Below are 19,992 nucleotides of genomic sequence, written 5' to 3'. Positions count from 1 at the left end.
TAGTTGAGAGAGGGGGAGGATGGATCTCTACAACAGTATATAACGTATTTTATAGCGCCATCATCTTACACCCTAATACACTCCTCCCCTCACCATTGTCTGGGAGGAGGGTGTGTTATAGGCTATTCTGTGTAATAACGCAATTACACGGTACTACAGTCATGCATGAACGTTTACAATTACATTTAGCCTACTGTAAACAAGTTATTACTTTCTTTGATGTGACTATTGAAAAATTGGGGAAAAGTAGCTTTGCAATTATAGACAAGTCTATAGGCTATATAACATTGCACTCTAGAAGATCCGAACTTTTTGGCGAAACTTAATTTATCCTTTTCTATTATTATTTTTTTCTTTTTTCCATTAGGCCTACTGATCAGAGAAAATTCATAGCCTAGTCAGTCACAGTGTGAAAGTGACTGAGATGGAAACTAGAAAAAGTGCTCCTCGGAGCACAGGTCTCCGCCAGGTATAGGTGGGTTGTGAGCCAGCATGTTCCGAATCGGAATTTGCCAATCAGGATAGAATATGACAAATCAGACTCATCTGTTTTGATCACTTGACTATATTTGAGATATGTGAACCGATTATCATGTGATATTTGGACAAACTTTCTGTATATAAAAAATGCCTCCTGGTGGTGCTATAATAGGGCAATGTTAAATGGGTGGCATGTGTTCCTCAACATCTGTGCAAAGCTGCAATCATGATTTGCAGCATTTTGTCCAAAATGGACCACTCCTGCAAACTTTAGATGTCAATCTTAGCCAACCAAGATGGAATATGAAAAATCACACCCAGTGTGAAGTGAACGGTGCTATTTATGATTCATTTAACTGAGCCAATTCTTGACCATCTGGCCTGACCAGTGATGTATATCGGACCAGTTACCCATATATGGAGACCCCTGCATGATAGTCAACAATGTTATGTCAAAACATGCCCACTGGCATCACCACTGGCGATGCCAGTGAGTCACAGTGACATCACCACTGGCATCACCAGGAATGCAAGTCCCTCATTGGCTGTTAATGATGACCTTGCCAGAAATGCTGGTCCCTGATTAGGCTACGGGCTTAAACAAAGAAGGACATGCACCGACATACCAGCCGAGCACAGTACTTGCGCGCTCTGCTGGCGCAAGTAATAAAAATACCCATGATGGGGATTTTAGTCTCGTTTTTGCTGAGGATAGTACACGCTGAGGATTATTCCCTCCCAGGCAGCAACCTGTCCTGGTGGGACATAACACATAGCCTAAGCCAGGGGTCAGCAACCTTTTTGAAATGAAGTGCCACGTTTTTATTTTCTAGAGTGTCAGTGTGCCATGTAAACAACGGTACATTTTAATGACAAATATTTGGTCATATTTTGATTGGCAGGACATTGTTATAAGGATCATTAGACCCAGAGCAATAATCCATCTCCCCGACTCCCTCCCCATTCAGAGTTCAGAGTTTTAATGAATGTAGTACTATCTGCAAGATGTAATTTGCTATAAATTAGCTAACTTCATTTAATTGACCACATTTACATTTTTTAATGACAAATATTTTGTCATATTTTGATTGGCAGGACATTCTTATAAGGAATAAACCACCTATCTCCCTGACTCCCTCCCCAGTCAGTGTTCAGAGTTTTAATGAATGTAGAATTATGTGCAAGATGTAATTAGCTATTCATTAGCTAACTTCATTTAATTGACCACATTCAAAAAAAGTTTTGTTTTTAAAATAAAAATCCTCTCTCTCAAACTTCTGCCAGTGTGCCGGCGACCACCCTCCCCTGTGCCAATGTTGGAACCCGTGCCTAAGGTTGCCTACCCCTGGCCTAAGCAATCGATCAGTGTCAAACTTTGCATAGAGTACTGTAGGTAGGCCAAGGAAGAAGCTCCCCTCACTGATTTTTAAATCAGCCTCCTGGTGGCACACTGGCACTATAAGATACTTCATTTTGGCCTACAACTCTTGACCCATAGGTCGTACCAAAAAAAGAATCCCTGGATTCCTTGGATCATGACCATAGAACACCGTTTCCCAAACACCCCCCATGTTTGGGTGGCGGACACATTTTTATGGGTCGCAAGTAAATGTCTCCTTTTTAAAACTAAATGATCACAACTTTTCATCAATTAAAAACTCCAATTCCAACATTTTCCAAAAGTATTTCATACATCTAATTTCCTTAAAAAAAATTAAATAGCAAAAAAAAAGAAAAATATGTATTCATGCCACATTGTGAGCTTGTATAGATCTGTTATTCTCACTAGTTTGGGTCCCAGGCAAACATCTAATCTCTCTTTTGGGTCTTGAACTAAAACCACTGCCATAGACTGATAAAATATACAATAATCATGATGCAACCCCCCATAAAAGGCCATTCCCATTTCCACCTTATTAGAGTTTCTGCCATTTAACTTCAAAACACACATTTTGCTACTCTTACGGATTGTGTTAAAAACTCACACAAATCCGTACACAAACTGTAGTAGTGTGATAAACATGAATCTTTCAGATGTTCCATATTAAATTCCGATATGAAAAGACCCGTTTTACAAAGAATGCCACAAATCATGAACACACGTGTCATGATTGTGAATTTTGTGTCAACTTTGAATCACACAAGACATTCAGGGCTAAACACAGGGACTACAAGCTATTTCAGTTCCACCCTAATTGCCTTCAAACATTTATTTGGCATGATCATATGTATTTGCCTGACTGCTAGCGTCCGACTCACACCACACTACACCACCCACCAGCAGGGGGTGGTGATGTGCGGACTGAAGTGTCAGGCTACATATGTATAGGCCTATTTAAAAATGCCATATATTGTGACCACAACATCCAATCTATCTAGCCAATACATAGCAACAAGTAGGCTACCCCTAAGGGTACAGTAGTGTATTTGCAGATGTGTTCCTCATGAAGGAAGTTCATCACACATGGTGGCTGCATGGGTGTGCAAGATAAGCAGCAATCTAACCTGCACTCGTAACCTATGGCTCTTCTGTGAGATGATGTAAAACTAGAGAAAAATTAATGCTGCCTTGCTTGGCTCCAAAATACTTTAAAAGGGAGAGATGCTCATTGCAAAATGGGTTTGTGAGAATGTCAGAGAGTAGCGTTGAAACTACTAGAAGAACTCAATCTCCTGGATCTCCAGAATTCCAAGTAAAACTACAATTATTTTAGCTGTTTTGGCAAACCCAACACATATCAATAGCAACAGCTAATCACCAGGGGATACACTTTTTATCAAGCAGCCGACGTGTTGAAGGTTGGCTTGGAGAGAGAGAAAGTAGAAGAGAAAAATGATGAAGTGTTGCAAGTGTCCACTAGGTGGCGGTAGACACTTAAAAAAAGTCCTTGATTATAATGTTCTGTGAAAAGATACAAGCATATTATGTTTGTATTCAGAGCTTTCATCATATTGTTGTCACCTCAGCAATATGCTGGTATTTGGAGTAATTTATTGTGCTGGAGGTGCATATTATATCATGCATATCATACAATATTACACATTTATGCCATTTTGTAATTGATGAAATCTAGAGCTGTCTGAGGTGAAAATATCCAAATTACAAAGGATAGTCTTGACTTGACTAACTCTGCACAAGGCTAACCAGTCCTGGTATATCATCAAAGCAAAACGGGGTGATTGTGTTATGCTATATGATATAGTATGTAAGACATACACCAGATAGACCTATAATGAATGATAGCTCAATAGTTTTCATACTTTTATTGAAAAAAGTGGTCAGTGTAACAGTCGTAAACCATTCCTCTAAAAATAATTGTTTGTGGAAAAACATTTGCAACTAGTTTGTAGAGAGAACAGCTCATAAATCACCTTGTTTGTTTCTAGTGCAGCACAGTGATATCACTAACTCAAACTAAATGCAGACCCTATAAAGCTGAGAAAGATTTTCTGTTTGTGTGTGAAAATACAGATTTTACACACTAAGGTCATAACAGATACAATATGCAATTTGATGGTGGTAAAATGTAACAACAATGTCCCAATGTGGTGGAAACTACGGTATTTGTATTTCATGGCTCCACAGAAAGTATGCAATGTACAGTCACATGATTTCTCCCCAGTAGTTTCAACGAATGTCAGATCAAATGAAATCAGTATTCTGGGAGATTATACTTAATGTAAGTATTCTTGCACAATGTGAAACACAATTACTAGTGCAATACAGTATGTCACACAGTGAGAGCAAAAACTTCTCCAAGGGAGAGTGGTTGGTTTTGGATGTACTTTGCTTAATCAAACAATGGACAAAATATACAAGAAAATATCTTGAGTGCATTGTGAAGTTTTCTTTTTTTACAGCAGTAATTTGAGGGAATGTACTCATGGGATATCAAATGTACAATAGATTTTACATCTCTCTCCTTACATTTATCAGGAAAGGCACACACACATGCACAAGCAAGTACATGTGCACTTGCGCGCGCGTGCGCGCACACACACACACACACACACACACACACACACACACACACACACACACACACACACACACACACACACACACACACACACACATTTAACTTAGTAATATAAAAGCATGGTTATAATTCGTCTCTCATCTTATCTCCCTTAGGCCTGACCATCCTGCCAAGGAAGAGGATTGTGTTGGTCTTCTGGTCCTTCACTAGAAAAATGAATGGGTGGTCAGCATAGAAGAGCTTGGCGTCCTTCAGCTTATCTGTGCCAAAGACACTGGTGTCCATGGGGTTTCCCGCAGTGTCCCATTCCATGGCAGAGGCATGAAACACATTAGACAGGTAGAGGTCCTTCTTCCCAGAGATGTTGGAGAAGTCAGCCTTGGTCTTGTCCACTGCCTCCGTCAAACCCAAGTCCCCAAAATGTTTCTACACAGGAGACAAGAGAAGGTCCAGTTACGAGGGTAAGGAGGGGCTTAACTATACGCTTACAAAGCATTGTGTTTTATTTGTCTGTCATTCATCAATGTTATATGTTTTTTTTTAAAAAGGACCCCTATTGAAACAAGCCAAAGGCTTTCTTGTGGTGTTAATCATTTTAGGTGACCTGGTACCAGTGAACTTTGCTGTCATGTACCTTTTCCTATGCAAACCTCTAATAAACTCTTCAATCAACCAAATTGCATTGGGGTGGGTGGAGGTGAGGGGATGTTTTGAAATTCTTCCAAAAAAAGAGGTCCTATATGACATGCCAAAATAGGGAAGCACTGAAATAAATAAAAGTTGTAATGGTCTGAAATGTATTTTAACCATGGTCGCTTACCTGCAGATTGTGGCTCACTTCCATGCTGACTTTGGGCAGGGACACAGCTACAGCGGTCTGTTCCAGCTTGCCCATCCAGGTGTCCAGTTGCTCCTTGGTTAGCATCTTCTCCAGCCTGTCTAGGGGCTCCACACTCATGGACATGATCAACACGGCACTGGACTTCTTATGGGCCAGAGGCATGCTCAACACTGACAGCCTATTGGCTGTGTCCTCATAGAAGCCATAGAGTCCTGCGATGAACATCAGAGTCAATGTTGTTAAAAACTACACATGATATTGTTGTTGTCGGGTGGAAAGTTGTATATCCAAAACCGTTCGTTTTGTATTTATCATTTTAAAAATGATTTAAAGTAGTGAAAATACCCGATCTACAAGCACACAACGCCTCGCACCGCGAGATGTTGTGTGCTTGTAGATTTGCTATTTTCACTAGTTTTGTCCGACAGTCTTGTATGATGAAGCAGGGCTTTACTTTACGAAAAAACGTACACATTTGAAACTTGGTTTCCACCCGACAATGATGATATGAATATTGGGACTATAGTTGTGTAAACACTGTGTCTATCTATAGAAGAGTCATATTAAACTAAAGTCTCTGTAATTCTCACCCTTTTCAAGGCTTTCACTACAAGGTCAGAAATGATACATCGCTTTAGTACATAAATAAAGCCTGGCACAGAGATTGAATCAGAAAGGTCTTTACCTGTACGGTGCATCATTTGTACCGACAAAGTGTAGCCACGGGATACCAAGAAGCCACGGGTGTCGACCATCTGATGATGGAACTGCTCATCCCAGTGGGCTGCAGAGATTACATAGATTAAAGGTGCAGTCAGTGATTTTCTTTTGTTAAAATAGTGTTAAATAGTTCTATATACTGATAGTAATCATTGCCATAGAATCTTTGTTCACTAACGGGGGTCTCTCCATCTCTGCAGCTTTTTAGTAAACAGATAATACACTTTCAGGTCGAGATACACATTTTATCCGATCAGGATATGGATTTATTTACTGGACACAGGATAAACAAGTGAAGCTGATAAATGGGTACTCTCTTCTGATTGCTGAATTTGGCAACCCACCTGAAAGTTTATTTTCTGTTTGTTAAAAAGCTGGAGTTTTTGAACCCTCATAGAAATGATTACTATCAGAATATAGCTTTAACTTTAACTTTTAGTTTGAACAAATATCACTAACTCTACCTCTTCATTGTCTCTTAAGGAGACAATGAACAGGTCAAGGATCAATGGTTAAAACAAAAGTTCCCTATGGACTCACGTTTGAAGAACATTGCATTAATGATCATGGCCCCATCCGTTTTTTCCACATCCTTTGTTACTTCAGGCAGTTTGCCATCTGTGGACTTTGCTGCCCACTGGTTGATGGACTTTACAGCACTTTTCTTGTCTTTGAAGTTAATCTTGAATTGGTCACATTTGTAGAGCTTCTTGCTGTTCTTGATGAAATCATTTTGAAAGGTGATAGAGCTGGGCCCGTACAGGCGGTTGTTTATCTTCCAGGTGACATTGCGGGTCTTGGGATCGCTCACCTCAGCCAGAAGTTCAGCCAAGCCAGAGTGCAGCTGCTCATCTTTAACTTTATCAGCGTTCAGCACGGTTTTTACTTGGGAGGCGGTGGAGGCCTTGCCCCCAAGAGCCACCAGACCCAGGGAGGAGGCGACCACCACTGGAGAAATGAGGATGTTCTCCAGGCCCTTGTCCTTAGCCATGTTGCGATAGAGACTAAAAGCCAGGTTTGCACTGTTGTCAGCCAGGATGGTGGCGTGGCTACTCAGGACTTTGTCTGCTGAGGCGGCGGTGGCTGCAGAGGCTCCTGTGGCCAGTAGCACCAGTGCCACTAGATTTGCGACCCACATACTTAGCACAGAAATGGATGAAAACCTATGAAGAGATACAGAGATAAGCATCACTTATACAAACATTATTAATCATTTTCTGATTCTACGTTATGATGGTGTAAGTTCCCAAATTCCAAATCGTAGCATCTCGATGAGGATGGCCATGATTTGTACTCTGCAGTATAGATGATAGACTGATAGAGCAAGGTTAGCAATGGCAATCAAGGACTCCTGCCACGTAGGCAGCTGCAGGATGCAACATTGGAGCCAAAAACATTGGCCAACTGAGCGTATGTGTCATTCTTTTGGCAATATACTGGAGTTATAACTAAAGAATGAAGAACGAACACAATTGCTTAGTGCATAATACAACCTAAACCCCTTGCAGAAATTACTAAGTGCATTCTTCGTCCTACTCAGTGTCAGGGCCTTCATAACATGAGCGTGTAGCAACAGGATCACTAAAGTAACTATCTGAGCAAAAGATGGTATCTGACCTCAACATGCTTCAAATCAGTGTCTTTTGAAGGATAATATGTTATGCTTTCCAGAAATATTTGTACCTTACTGCTGACCAGAAGGATCATAGGATTTACTGTGAGCAATGATCATACTCAATATACAGCTCTTTATATTTCAAACAATTCTAGGAAATGTCATGTCCGTGTAAGGTAAAACTGCTGTCATGTATGACGTTCATTCATTCATCTCATTGGACATGGGACTGGCCAACCAGAATTGACACCATGCAAATGGTTATGAACAATTCTTTGTAAAGGTTTTGTGTAACATTTATTCCATGGATAGCAGGAAATATTTTATAGTCCACTGTGAATGCATTTCATCTTGTTCTAGCTTCATTGTCAAGAAGTGTATCTCATATGCATATCATAAAACTAAGGTCAAAATTTAGTAGAAAGCCCCAAAAGCGAGCTATTGATGGGTGGGTCCTTTATATTTATCCTACTGTACAAAATGGCAGTCTTAGTAGTGGTTTGCTGGTTTCACATCACATATAATTTTACCAACCTATGTGTGGAATTATATATATGCTCTCAATGTCTTAATTCTCATGTCCTGTATTTCAAATGATGTGCAATGGATGTTTGCAAATGTTCAAGTTTTCACCAAGTAGAAACAACACTGCTCAAAAACTCAAATCAACTCCATTGCTAACTTTATGCAGAGGCAGATTTTGTGGACCTAAAACTTTTCACCATTAACACAACACAGCACCGTGTTCCACTCCTTTTTAACTTACCTTGTTAGGCTTTTTCAGTCATTTATCCCAAGCTGTCCTCGTCCGTTAGCTGATAGACGAATAGATCCTTCAACAAGTCTACAGTATAAATAAATAAAGTTAATCCTTCTAGAAGTAGGAGAGTGTTTGTGTGAACTGCAGAGATTTCTATGCGCAGTGGGCTGGTTGGGTCCTAGCCCCTAGGACCACCCATGGTATCCAGTTACAGGAGCTATGCAAGAAGAATTCCCCCCTCCTGGTCCTAAAGCCTGGAGGGGGATTTTGATTTTAGGACACTGGTATTTGGCCATAGAGACACTTTGGCTCTGGTGCATTCTCAAATGCCACCACATTTTAAGGTAGAACTTCATTATATGTTTGACTGCAATAGTAAGTGTACTCAAACTATCATCCTGCATGGGTATTGGCAATGGCAGATATCATTTTACATGTATTTTCCTTCACCTAAACGTCCAAATGTTTCCATAAGATAATACAATATAATGGTGTGTTTGTTGTTTTAGAACTTGTATTCACCATTTCCTCCCCTCCCCCACACTGCCACGTCTGCAGCTCTGCCTGCCTGTCTGTGCGTGTCTGTGGTGATCCTATTCAGGGGCCCACTGTGACGTTTATTATGTGACTTCACATTATCCATAGTGATTTGGTTAAAAGTACACTAGTATTAAGGTAACTGGTCCAACATTTAAAACAAACTACTCTTATACGAGTTGTTTGAAGGGTTATTGTGTTAGTGGCAACATAGTTAATCTGCTTACTAATGCCACAGAGATACACAGCATCCAGGTTAATGTATGACCTCAGTTACTAAATTAGGTCACATATTATGCTAGATGTAATCCTGAAGTCTTTAGAATGTGAACTCAAGGAGACAGCAATATGCTCCATTGAAAAACACAAACTGAAATAGCAAATATTACATTTCTAATGTATTAATATGTTATTTCCTCATCCAAGCCCATAGTAATGCATTGCCTGAACTGGACTTGAAATTTCTTTCTAGTGTGTTTTGAACTCTTATCCTAACCTTTGGACTGTTACCAGGGATAACATTAACATTCTGATTGATAGATTGATTAGCGTCCGTTTCTTTCTTCTAAAGAGTGAGTATTGTCTACATTCCATGAGAGATTGTTTTACATTTGATTGAATCAGACCTTGAACCATGCAGGCACAAGTCTGTCTTTGAGTAGCCTGAGGCTAAAGAAGGTGTTCCTCCTTTAGTAGGGAGATAAATAGTCCCAATTCCCAAACCATATGAGGGTGGGGTTTGAAAAGGTTAAATACTGCTTAAAAGACAGGTCACGTGATGGGAAGGAGGAGAGCAGAGAAAGGACACAGCTGGGAGGTGATGGTGGAAGCCTTGCTAGGCTAAGAGGCTACCTGCTTAACCTGCTTCATAATCCTAAATTCTATACATTTTAAACTATTCATCTCCTTTCTGCATGACCATTATGTTCCATAACACAAACTCTAGCCTATGTTTAGGAATTTGGCAGATGCTCTTACGCAGAGTGTCAAATGGCAGGGTAAACAACTAAACATTTAAAGTAACACGGCGAGTAGCAGGTAAACATCAAACCATCTGTCTAAACATGCTATCTAAATTAAATGGGTGGTGTGTGTGTGTGTGTGTGTGTGTGTGTGTGTGTGTGTGTGTGTGTGTGTGTGTGTGTGTGTGTGTGTGTGTGTGGGGTGGTGGTGGTCAATGTGTGTGTGTGTGTGTGTGTGTGTGTGTGTGTGGTGGTGGTGGTCAATAGACAAGTCTTGCTCCGTCCCTGACATCAGCACTACAGAACTGTTAATTCACACCAATATATTTACTATCTTAATCCAGAAAGTGGTTGTTTAAATAAAACTACATAGCACAATAATGCCTAGACAGATATCTAGACCTAAATTCATCATGTATTTGATGCCATACAAATCAAATAGGTCACTGGACATTGTCTTCGGTTTAAAAACATCTGCATATGAAGTGGGAAGAAGTCCAATATGTTTTCCCATGGCTCCTCCTTGCCTTCTCTAGGGTTAACTGTAAGGTCATGTGTATCCGTCCACCCCCGCTTACATCACTGCTCTACATTCTGAATTAGAAGCGAACTGCAGGCAGTGGAGCAGCAGGAAGTTAGTAACGGATGCATGTCCTGTCAACACTGTTACCATTTATTTCTACCGCTTTTTATTGTGCAGCTGTCTTCGTTCATATAGGTGTGTAAAGGCCATTGCACTGGGTTTATTTGTTAGATTGTTGTTATTATTCTCATTGTTATGTGTGTGATTATTTACTATTATTTGGCATTATTGGCTTGTTTATTTGCTAATTGATTGATTAATTGACACCTTGGGCACGCCTCTCCTGGGCCGGTTGATTGGAACCAAGGGCATAAATAGGCCTAAGTGACGAGGAGAAGGCATGCACCTGTGTGGACACAATGTTTTATACCAGCAAAACCAGATACCAATGCCAGGAGATGTACTTTGTAACTATATGCACTGTGGAATCAAGCTAAGTAAAGAATGCAAAACGAAGTTCAACCTGTGGACATTGGGTTATTTATGGCTGCGTACAATTCCAAGTCTTACCAGGTGTATCAGTGGGTTTTGGAGGAAATGTTTGGAGCCGACAAAGCTAGCACTTACAAAGTATAAAACACGTCCTATTGGAGTTGGATATTGGAATAGGCCTATTGGTTTTGAACGCTCAAAAGAATTGGACACGCAAACAAAAGGAGGTTGCTTTGCAATACAAAGACGCAATGGAGTTTGGTATGTAATGGAACACGAATGTAAAGCTGTATAGGAAAACAGCATAACTATTGGAGTTATTTCATTCGTGTTTGTCACCGCCGGACTTTTATTGGTGACACGTTTGCTGCATTGCCATCCTTTTTATTGTTTGTCACTGTTTGGACTTTTATTATTAGTGACACGCTTTTCTACAGTCCATTATTAGTTTCGTATTGTCACTGCCGGACTTTTATTTGTGACATATCGCTTGCTTAGCCACTGCCACTGGCATTTTATTTTTGAAACTGAATGTGAGTTACACAAAGGAACCCAAATTATAAAAGGAGGAGCATGGCTTTGCACATAGAGGAGGATTGGCAGGATGATGATGATCCTCCAGAGCTCAGTCGGGATGTTATTGCAAAAATGTCGGAAGACTGGTGGTCAGACGACCCTCCAGAGCTCAGTCCAGAAGTGATTGAGAAAATGTCAGAGGACTGGTCAAACGACCCTCCAGAGCTGAGCCTGGAGGTGATTGAAAAAATTGTAAAAAGCTATTTTGATAATGTACAGGACACTTCACTTGCTTCCTTAAATAGGAGTGCGGCTTCAGGTCAGATACAGGGTCTGAGGGAGCGCAGGGGAAGCACTTTTGCCATTGATGTTGCTGTGGTGGAGAAGACGGGACAGTCCTCCCCCACTAAGCAAGTTTGTTTCGGCTGCCTCAAAGAGGGACACATCAGCCTAGACCGTGAGGAGCAGTTTAGGTGCGATGTGTGTGGCCTTGATCATCCAGGACTCAGAGTACTCCACATTGAAGATCAGGGTAAAGGAACATATTCTGAAAATGTGGAGCCATCTAAGGAACCAGTTGGCAATGTAGCTGCTGCCCCACAGGCTTCATGTGCGCCTATTGGGGCCGGTGGTGAGGACAATGTTATGTGTTCAATTGGAAGTGGAATCTACAGCAGGAGCAAGAGGGGCTGCTCCATTATTACCACCAATGCACCCTACATCATGCACACAGAGGAAACCGTTCAGAAACATCATGACTTCATGGAGAAGACCCCAGAGGAGCATGCTGACAAGTCAAAACATCGCCTCAACCTGAAGAGAAGTTTTCATGTTCCAGAGGGAAGGGACATGGACTTTCTGTGGTGGTGTGAGGGCTACATCGAGCCCTCTCCAGTCAGCCGAGAGAGCGAAGTGACAACCTGTCATCAACTGCTGGAGGCCCCCAGACTAACCAAACCTCTCTTCTCAAACTTTCTCTTTTTTCTTTTCTTTTGCAGTGTCATCATCAAAAGAAGATTCAGTCAAGATTACATACATGACACATACTACATAACCTTGATTAATGTTTTCTTGTTTATGGCTTAAACTTATTTTTTGTAATTGGTCATATAATTCCCAATTGGGGGGGAGTGTAAAGGCCATTGCACTGGGTTTATTTGTTAGATTGTTGTTATTATTCTCATTGTTATGTGTGTGATTATTTACTATTATTTGGCATTATTGGCTTGTTTATTTGCTAATTGATTGATTAATTGACACCTTGGGCACGCCTCTCCTGGGCCAGTTGATTGGAACCAAGGGCATAAATAGGCCTAAGTGACGAGGAGAAGGCATGCACCTGTGTGGACACAATGTTTTATACCAGCAAAACCAGATACCAATGCCAGGAGATGTACTTTGTAACTATATGCACTGTGGAATCAAGCTAAGTAAAGAATGCAAAACGAAGTTCAACCTGTGGACATTGGGTTATTTATGGCTGCGTACAATTCCAAGTCTTACCAGGTGTATCAGTGGGTTTTGGAGGAAATGTTTGGAGCCGACAAAGCTAGCACTTACAAGGTGTGACCTATTTTATGGCCAAGGAGTCATTTTAACTGAAAACGAATGGTTGGAATGGATTCAGCAGCCCAAATATACCCTTATTTCACACCTCATACGCTCATATTGTCAATTTTTTATTTTTCCCCCTTTGATGCCAGATACCCCCAACTTTGATTGGCTCCCACAAGTTTCTCAAGGGAGTTGTGATTGAAAAATCACACCCGTGTGAACTGAGCGGTGGTCGTGGAGGCTGCACAACAGCAAAACATATATATATATATATGGGTAATAATAATAATAATAAGTGTGTGTGTGTGTGTGTGTGTGTGTGTGTGTGTGTGTGTGTGTGTGTGTGTGTGTGTGTGTGTGTGTGTGTGTGTGTGTGTGTGTGTGTGTGTGTGTGTTGATTTTCAGGCTAGACGCAACAGCACCCTCTTTGGTCAACCAGTGCCACTCCAGGCTACAGACCCACACACAGACCCACACAGACATACATACACTGATACACACATGGCCGTGCGTGCGTGCGTGCGTGTGCACACACACACACACAAACACACACACACACACACACACACACACATAGGGCTGGGTTCGGTAACCGCCGTACGTACCGCCGTATCGCGGTATACCGCGGCCTACCGCGGTGTCAGGGTCCTTACCGCGGTCAAAAAAGACAAAAAAATAGTCTATTTTTATTGAGAACGAGCGAGTTTTAAAACGGGGGAGAACTTAGAAGCGAGGACCGCATGCGCTTCATGCCGCTCTGCTCTGGGCCGCGCACCACATGTTTGGAACAATTGGAAGCTTGGCCCGTCACAGTCTCCGACAGAGAGTGAGACACAGTAGACACTGGAGCAGTGCAGTAGCCTCGTAGCCTCAGCAGCGTTAAACTTTCTCCATAATCCACACGACACAACTCACACAAGTATGTTTATACATACCTCGTGGCCGTTTCTTTTTTATTCATACGGGCGGAGCGCGAGGACTAAAACCGAAAATGAAACCAGCGCTATGAGTACTTTTACAGTAGGCTAGTGCGTGTGCCCGTCGTTGTTCGACTACAACCTTTTCTGTCAAGTCTGGTAACTAAAACCTCTTTACTATGTTTATATCACCACGCAATCAATGCGATTTGAGACGTGAGTTTGCATAATCACAGACCGTACACAATCACTATACCCGTCTCATCTGGTTTGTTCACAAACAGCATGCAGTGTCTGAAGCCCCAGTAGCCTACCAGTGGCGTCAGTTCAGAAAAAGCTAAGGTATGGCAACATGACAGACACCAGTCATGTTGCCATACCTTAGCAACAGGCACGATGAAAGTACATTTTATTATTTCCCCCTGTAGCCTAGGTATGGCAGGTGCCATAGCTTGCCATACCCAATTGACGCCTCTGTAGCCTAGAGAGAGAGAGAGAGTTGTCTGGCTGCCCTGCTCAATAGCGCCCCTCCTTTAACGTGTGTGTGTGTGTGTGGTCTGTGTGTGTGGTCAGGAGAGGTATGGCAGGCGACAGACATACACGGCCAGCCAGCCAGCCAGCCAGTAACATCTTGAAAGCGAATTACAGGAGCGGCCGGACCACCGCTCAAAAAGTTAATGGGTTATAGTAGACACCTTTATGAACACATTTGTGAAGAAAGCTATTGATAAGCAATTAGTTCCCAGATTGGTCTAACACTCGCCACTCGGCTAACTTTCCCTCACTATAAAGATGCATTACTATTAAACAAATAACTTGGGTGGAAACTCATTGGAAATTTAAATAAACATTACTCTGAAACCTAGGAAACATCCCTCTCCTTCACAGCACTTGGCACCTTCCTATTAATCAAGAAACTGCCTTACTGCCCCCAGCAGTGCAGGAGAGATACAGGAGACGTGACCACACCCATTATTACCACCGCCCCAATAAACAGTCAAACATTAAAATACGCTGGATTGTAGTTAGGTGTATGTACATTGTCCTCACTCAATAGGGCACGGGCTGCACTGTCACCATTTCCCCATGTTATAGCCCCATGGTCTCCAAACATTTGAATGCTATTAAAATGTTGGTGTCACGGTCCCAGGCTATCCTGGTGGCACTATAATTGGCCAATGTGAGAAGGGTGCCATGTCTTCTTCGGCCTTTAACAGCAATGTCTGCATGCATGATTTGAGGCATTTTGTTCCAAAACTTAGTTTGGCAAAAGTCAATCTGCTGGTGGCGCTTTAAAGAGGTGGTGCCATGATTTTTCCCCCCTCTAAAACATTATCAGGTATTATGATTATACTAGGAGGAAGATTTTTTCCAAAAAAGTATACAGAAAGAGTAAAAATTGGGTTTTTATGTGGCCACACCCCCAGTTCATTAAGTATGCATGGATGTCATGGTGGGTGGTGACCCAGCTGAAGTTAGACACACCCCACAGTGTTGGGTGAATGGTAATTAGGGGAGGAGTTGATTCTGTGATGTAAAAGTATCTGTGTTTTTTTAACTGACACTTTTGACCACAAGGTGGCAGCCTCCAAGAGAAAACAAACAAATACCAAGAGAATACATAATTGCTCATAAAAACCACACCAGGGGGTCCAATGATGTACTTTCAACCTCCTAGACACATGAAAAACAGAAAAGTATAAAACTATGGCACCACCTCTTTAACAGGCCAATGTGAAGAGTGGCATTTGTTCCTTGGCCTAGTGGCAATGTGCATGCAGAATGTCTCTGTAATCACAAGCTGCGTTCATGATTTAAGCCATTTTGTTAAAAATTGACCAATTCTGCAAATGAAGCCAATATTTGCCAATTAGGATGGAATATGAAATATCAGACAGATCTGTCTTGACATGACTATAGAGATACTGATTTGTGTTATTGTTGGATCAAATCTGAATGAATAATACAATGTGTTTTACAAGTTCTGAACAAGTAGGAAAAGCATGGCAAACATGTTCATGCCACTATACTGTATGTAACTTTGTTTATTCTTGACTCTGGTATCTTCTTCCCTAAAGATTGGACGCTTGGTCTGATTGTACCAATTTTTAAAAAGAAAGGAAATATTGATGACTGAATATTGATTATAGAGGGATCACGCTTCTGAGTTGTTTGGGTAAACTGTTTACAAATATACAAGACTGATTAATTTATGTGAGAATATGTTGTGCAGCTGCAAATTAGGATATGAGTACTTAATTCATTACACAGTGTGCACACACGCACACACAATATATTATATACTGTACTGTACTCTTTATTATGAACCACACACACACACACACACACACACACACACACACACACACACACACACGCACACGCGCGCACACACACACACACACACACACACACACACACACACACACACACACACACACACACACACACACACACACACACACACACACACACACACACACACACACACACACACACACCCTACACATGAGTGAGAGTGGTACAAGTCAGATGGAACAAGCAATGGCACCACCCAGTGGGTGAAATATAGAAATAGTAGAGGACAACCATGAAATATGCTTTGGGAAACATGGAATCCTTAAAATAACTTAGAACTAGAATGCAACATGAAGAATTTATGAGAGGAACTCATTCATTATTTAATCTGCAAATGGTGGCAGAGGGAGGCAAGAGACAGTCAGACAGACAGACAAGTGCAGAGCAGGACTGAATGAATGACCCTGTCTTGTTTTTCCACATGGGCCTCATTCACAAAATGTGGGTACGATCATATTTGATACTAAAGTGCTAAGTGTTTCCATGAGAATCATTCTTCTTGGCTGAAATTGTTTGTTGGCACAAACAACAACGCATAGGCTTAGGCAGCTCCAGATTGGACAGTATAGTACCCTACCATACCATTATATTTAAAGATGTTTTACAGATGTTAAGTATATATGTTCTTTTTATGTTCTTTGTGATTATTATAAATAGGTCTATACATTTTCAAAATAATTAATAGGCTAGTTTAATGAAAATACAATAATAAAAGGTAGCCTACACTGGCGCTACACCGAGTTGGTTTTGTTTTGATGTCTATTCCTGTGTTTTTCTCCATTCAGCACGGGATATTCAAATCTTTTCAGTGAGAAAACTTGTAATGAACATTACTAGTTTGGCTCAAAAGCCAAAAAGATCGGCTTGCTATACAGGGGGAGAGTGGGGTAATGTGAATTTGTGGTCCTGTGATTTTCAAGCCCTTCCAATTTCCCACTTGCCATGAAGGAGAGGACCTCATATGTTGTGGAAAACATGCTTTTTCACAAAAATATGTAATATGTAAAAGATGATTTTCTTGCTGTTGACTTAATCATCTGTTGTGTTAAAGCAAATTGATTCAGGAAGAAAATTTTATATCATACAGTTTGATGAATTTCCGACATACAAATCCACGTGATAGATGCTAGCTGAAGAGAATTGGTAAGAGATGTACTTTTTCCCAAAATGTGGCTGTGGGGTAAAGTGAGACAATTGCTTCGCTGTAAAGCGGGATACTGTCTCACGGTGTCAGGCATATTCGCCTAGGAAATATTCGCCTACACACATTTGGTCCTTTCGCCTGGCATTTTCGCCGTGGAGGAGTCTTTTCACCTACCTGTCTGACTCTGAGCCATTTCGCCTATCCTCAATTCTGCTGTCAGACTGTCCATGTTTGCATATTATCTCTTTGTCATTTAAATATTATAGTGACTGTGACAGTGGTGTTACATGTCAAACCTACACAAGGCTATCCTATATGCACTCCATAGTAATCACATCAATACAGAGCTATTGGAATCAGGTGCGCCCAAATAATTAATTAATCCATGTCCCGATACTATAAATTCTTTGGTGCAGTATTAAACAGTATTGTACAATGAACAGTATTGTAGGCCTATAGCCTATTGTTTTAACATTAGGCTATACAAAATATATATGTAGGCTATTAGCCTATATATAGATATATGCTACATCTAAACAACCTTGCCTGTCAACAGGCATAAAAAACAATTTTGCCATTTCTTTTAGGAATAAAATGTGATGTAAATAATGAATGTCAAATAAACTGTTAGATTCAATTGACACCACTGTCTGTCACAGTCACTATGATATTTAAATGACAAAGAGATAATATGCAAACATGGACAGTCTCACAGCTGAATTGAGGGTAGGCGAAATGGCTCAGACAGGTAGGTGAAAAGACTCTCCTCCACGGCGAAAATGCTAGGCAAAAGGACCAAATGCGTGTAGGCGAATATTTCCTAGGCTTTGATTGATTGAAGACTTTATTAGAAGTTTGCATAGGAAAAGGTACAGTTTCATGACGGTACAGTTCACTGGTACAAGGTCTACTAAAAGGAGATCCATGAAAAGACTAAGCTTATTTCCACTGGAAACCATTGAAGTATCTCATATAACATTGAATGACAGACAAATAGAACACAGTACTATGCAGTAGATATGTAAAGAAAAACAAAAAAGAAAACAGTAAGTCTAAACAAACAGTATATACAAAGAAGGGGCAGGGGAGGGTAGGGTTGGGCTAGGTTCATTTTTTTACCAGTTGCGAACGGCTGCTGCCTGTAAGTGGTTTTTCAGGGCAATTTTAAAGGATGCTAGTGATCCACACTCCTTTATGGCCTTCGGTAAGGCTTTCCACATTTTGGTGGTATAGCAGAAAAACGAGTTTGACCCTTTGTTGGTTTTGACTCTGGGTTGGAAGTGATCTGTGGCGCTGCCTCTGGTGTTGTAATTATGGACATCCTTAATGTTTATAAAGTATTTTGACAGGTACTTGGGTATCATAGTGGTGTAGTGTATCTTGTACACCAGGCCCATTGCAAGTTGCTGTACTCTGTCATCTACTCTGAGCCACCCCACTCTTAACTGGTGAGTAGCGTGAGGTGAGTCTGATAGGGAAGGTTAAGCAGGACCCTAATTAGTTTATTTTGGGCTGTTTGGAGTTTAGTTTTAAGGGCTTGTGGGGCGTCACGATACCATACGTGAACTCCGTAGTCAAATAGGGACTGGATTATTGCACCAGCTATGGTCTTCAGTGTGTTGAAATTGACCATTGGGGCGATCCTCTGTAGGAAGCGAGTTCGTTGGTTGATTTTATTTATTACTTTAGAAGTCATCTTTTCGCTGGAAAGATTAGCTTCAAGGATACATCCTAAGTAAGAGATTTCGTTTTTTCGTGTTATGACCTTGTCACCCACTTTGATTGTGAAGTTATCGACTTTTTTGAGGTTATGATTTGATCCAAAGAGGATGGACTCAGTTTTTCCCAAGTGAATTGATAATTTGTTGTCGTTAAGCCCATGTGCAGATCTTACTTAGTTCAGAGTTAAGTGTCTTTTCAACCTGCAAGTGGTCCTTGCCCGAGACTAGGAGAGCCGAGTCATCCGCGAACACGAACAGATTGCAGTCGCAAGCAGATGCCATGTCGTTCCACCACAGCTTACTGGGAGGGGGGGGGGGACAGGGTACCGTTAATCTCCACCACCTGTTCCCTCCCCACCAGGTAAGATTGCATCCAACTCACTGCTGCGCTGTCAAGACCGATGGCTTTTAGTTTCTCAATCAGAATAGAATGATTTACGGTGTCAACTGCCTTCTGGAGGTCCATCATGACCATGCCGCTATATTTGCCGTCATCCGCTTCGCGTTTGATTTGGTCAGTCAAATAGAGAAGGCATGTGTCAGTGGAATGAGATTTTCTGAATCCAGATTGGAACTCGTAAATCAGATTATTCTCATCGAGATATTTTGCAATCTGTTCGTAGACTATTTTCTCCATGACTTTGTATATGGAGCTAAGAATGGAAACGGGGCGGTAGTTTCCAGGGTCTAGTTTGCTACCTTTTTTAGGCGAAAGTGCTGGTGACCTGTCTCACTACCCCACCATGAGACACAAGTTAAATTTAGTCTTAAACATATTTGAATCTAATATCACATTATATACGTTTTATTTATTTTTAATTGTAGAAAAGCCAAGAGAGGGGCCCGCGTCTTGGGAAACTTGTGGGAGCCAA

The 19,992-nt window shown here is 41.2% G+C and overlaps 1 protein-coding gene across 1 annotated transcript; it reads right to left on the bottom strand.

Moving 5' to 3' along the window:
• Nucleotides 1-3,727: 3,727 nt before the first annotated feature.
• Nucleotides 3,728-8,575, bottom strand: serpinh1a (serpin peptidase inhibitor, clade H (heat shock protein 47), member 1a). Its single transcript, XM_080748965.1, has 5 exons — nucleotides 8,403-8,575; nucleotides 6,562-7,184; nucleotides 5,987-6,085; nucleotides 5,281-5,513; nucleotides 3,728-4,886 (listed from the first exon to the last, which is right to left on the bottom strand). Exons 2-5 carry the CDS (start codon nucleotides 7,157-7,159, stop codon nucleotides 4,584-4,586), a joined length of 1,233 nt encoding a protein of 410 aa, XP_080605091.1. The 5' UTR covers nucleotides 7,160-7,184; nucleotides 8,403-8,575; the 3' UTR covers nucleotides 3,728-4,583.
• Nucleotides 8,576-19,992: the final 11,417 nt, after the last annotated feature.

This window comes from Nannobrachium achirus (genome assembly GCF_963921795.1).
Source record: "Nannobrachium achirus genome assembly, chromosome: 19".
Taxonomy (NCBI): Eukaryota; Metazoa; Chordata; class Actinopteri; order Myctophiformes; family Myctophidae; genus Nannobrachium; species Nannobrachium achirus.
Note: the sequence above shows the minus strand (reverse complement) of the source record. Positions and strands in the feature narration are given on the sequence as shown.

Excerpts from the sequence above, each read along its gene's own strand:
- serpinh1a (XM_080748965.1), bottom strand. The coding sequence starts at position 7,159 with ATGTGGGTCGCAAATCTAGTGGCACTGGTGCTACTGGCCACAGGAGCC. Across the intron at positions 6,086-6,561 it reads TAATGCAATGTTCTTCAAAC|CCCACTGGGATGAGCAGTTC; the intron begins GTGAGTCCATAG and ends TAATCTCTGCAG. Across the intron at positions 4,887-5,280 it reads AAGTGAGCCACAATCTGCAG|AAACATTTTGGGGACTTGGG; the intron begins GTAAGCGACCAT and ends TCTCCTGTGTAG.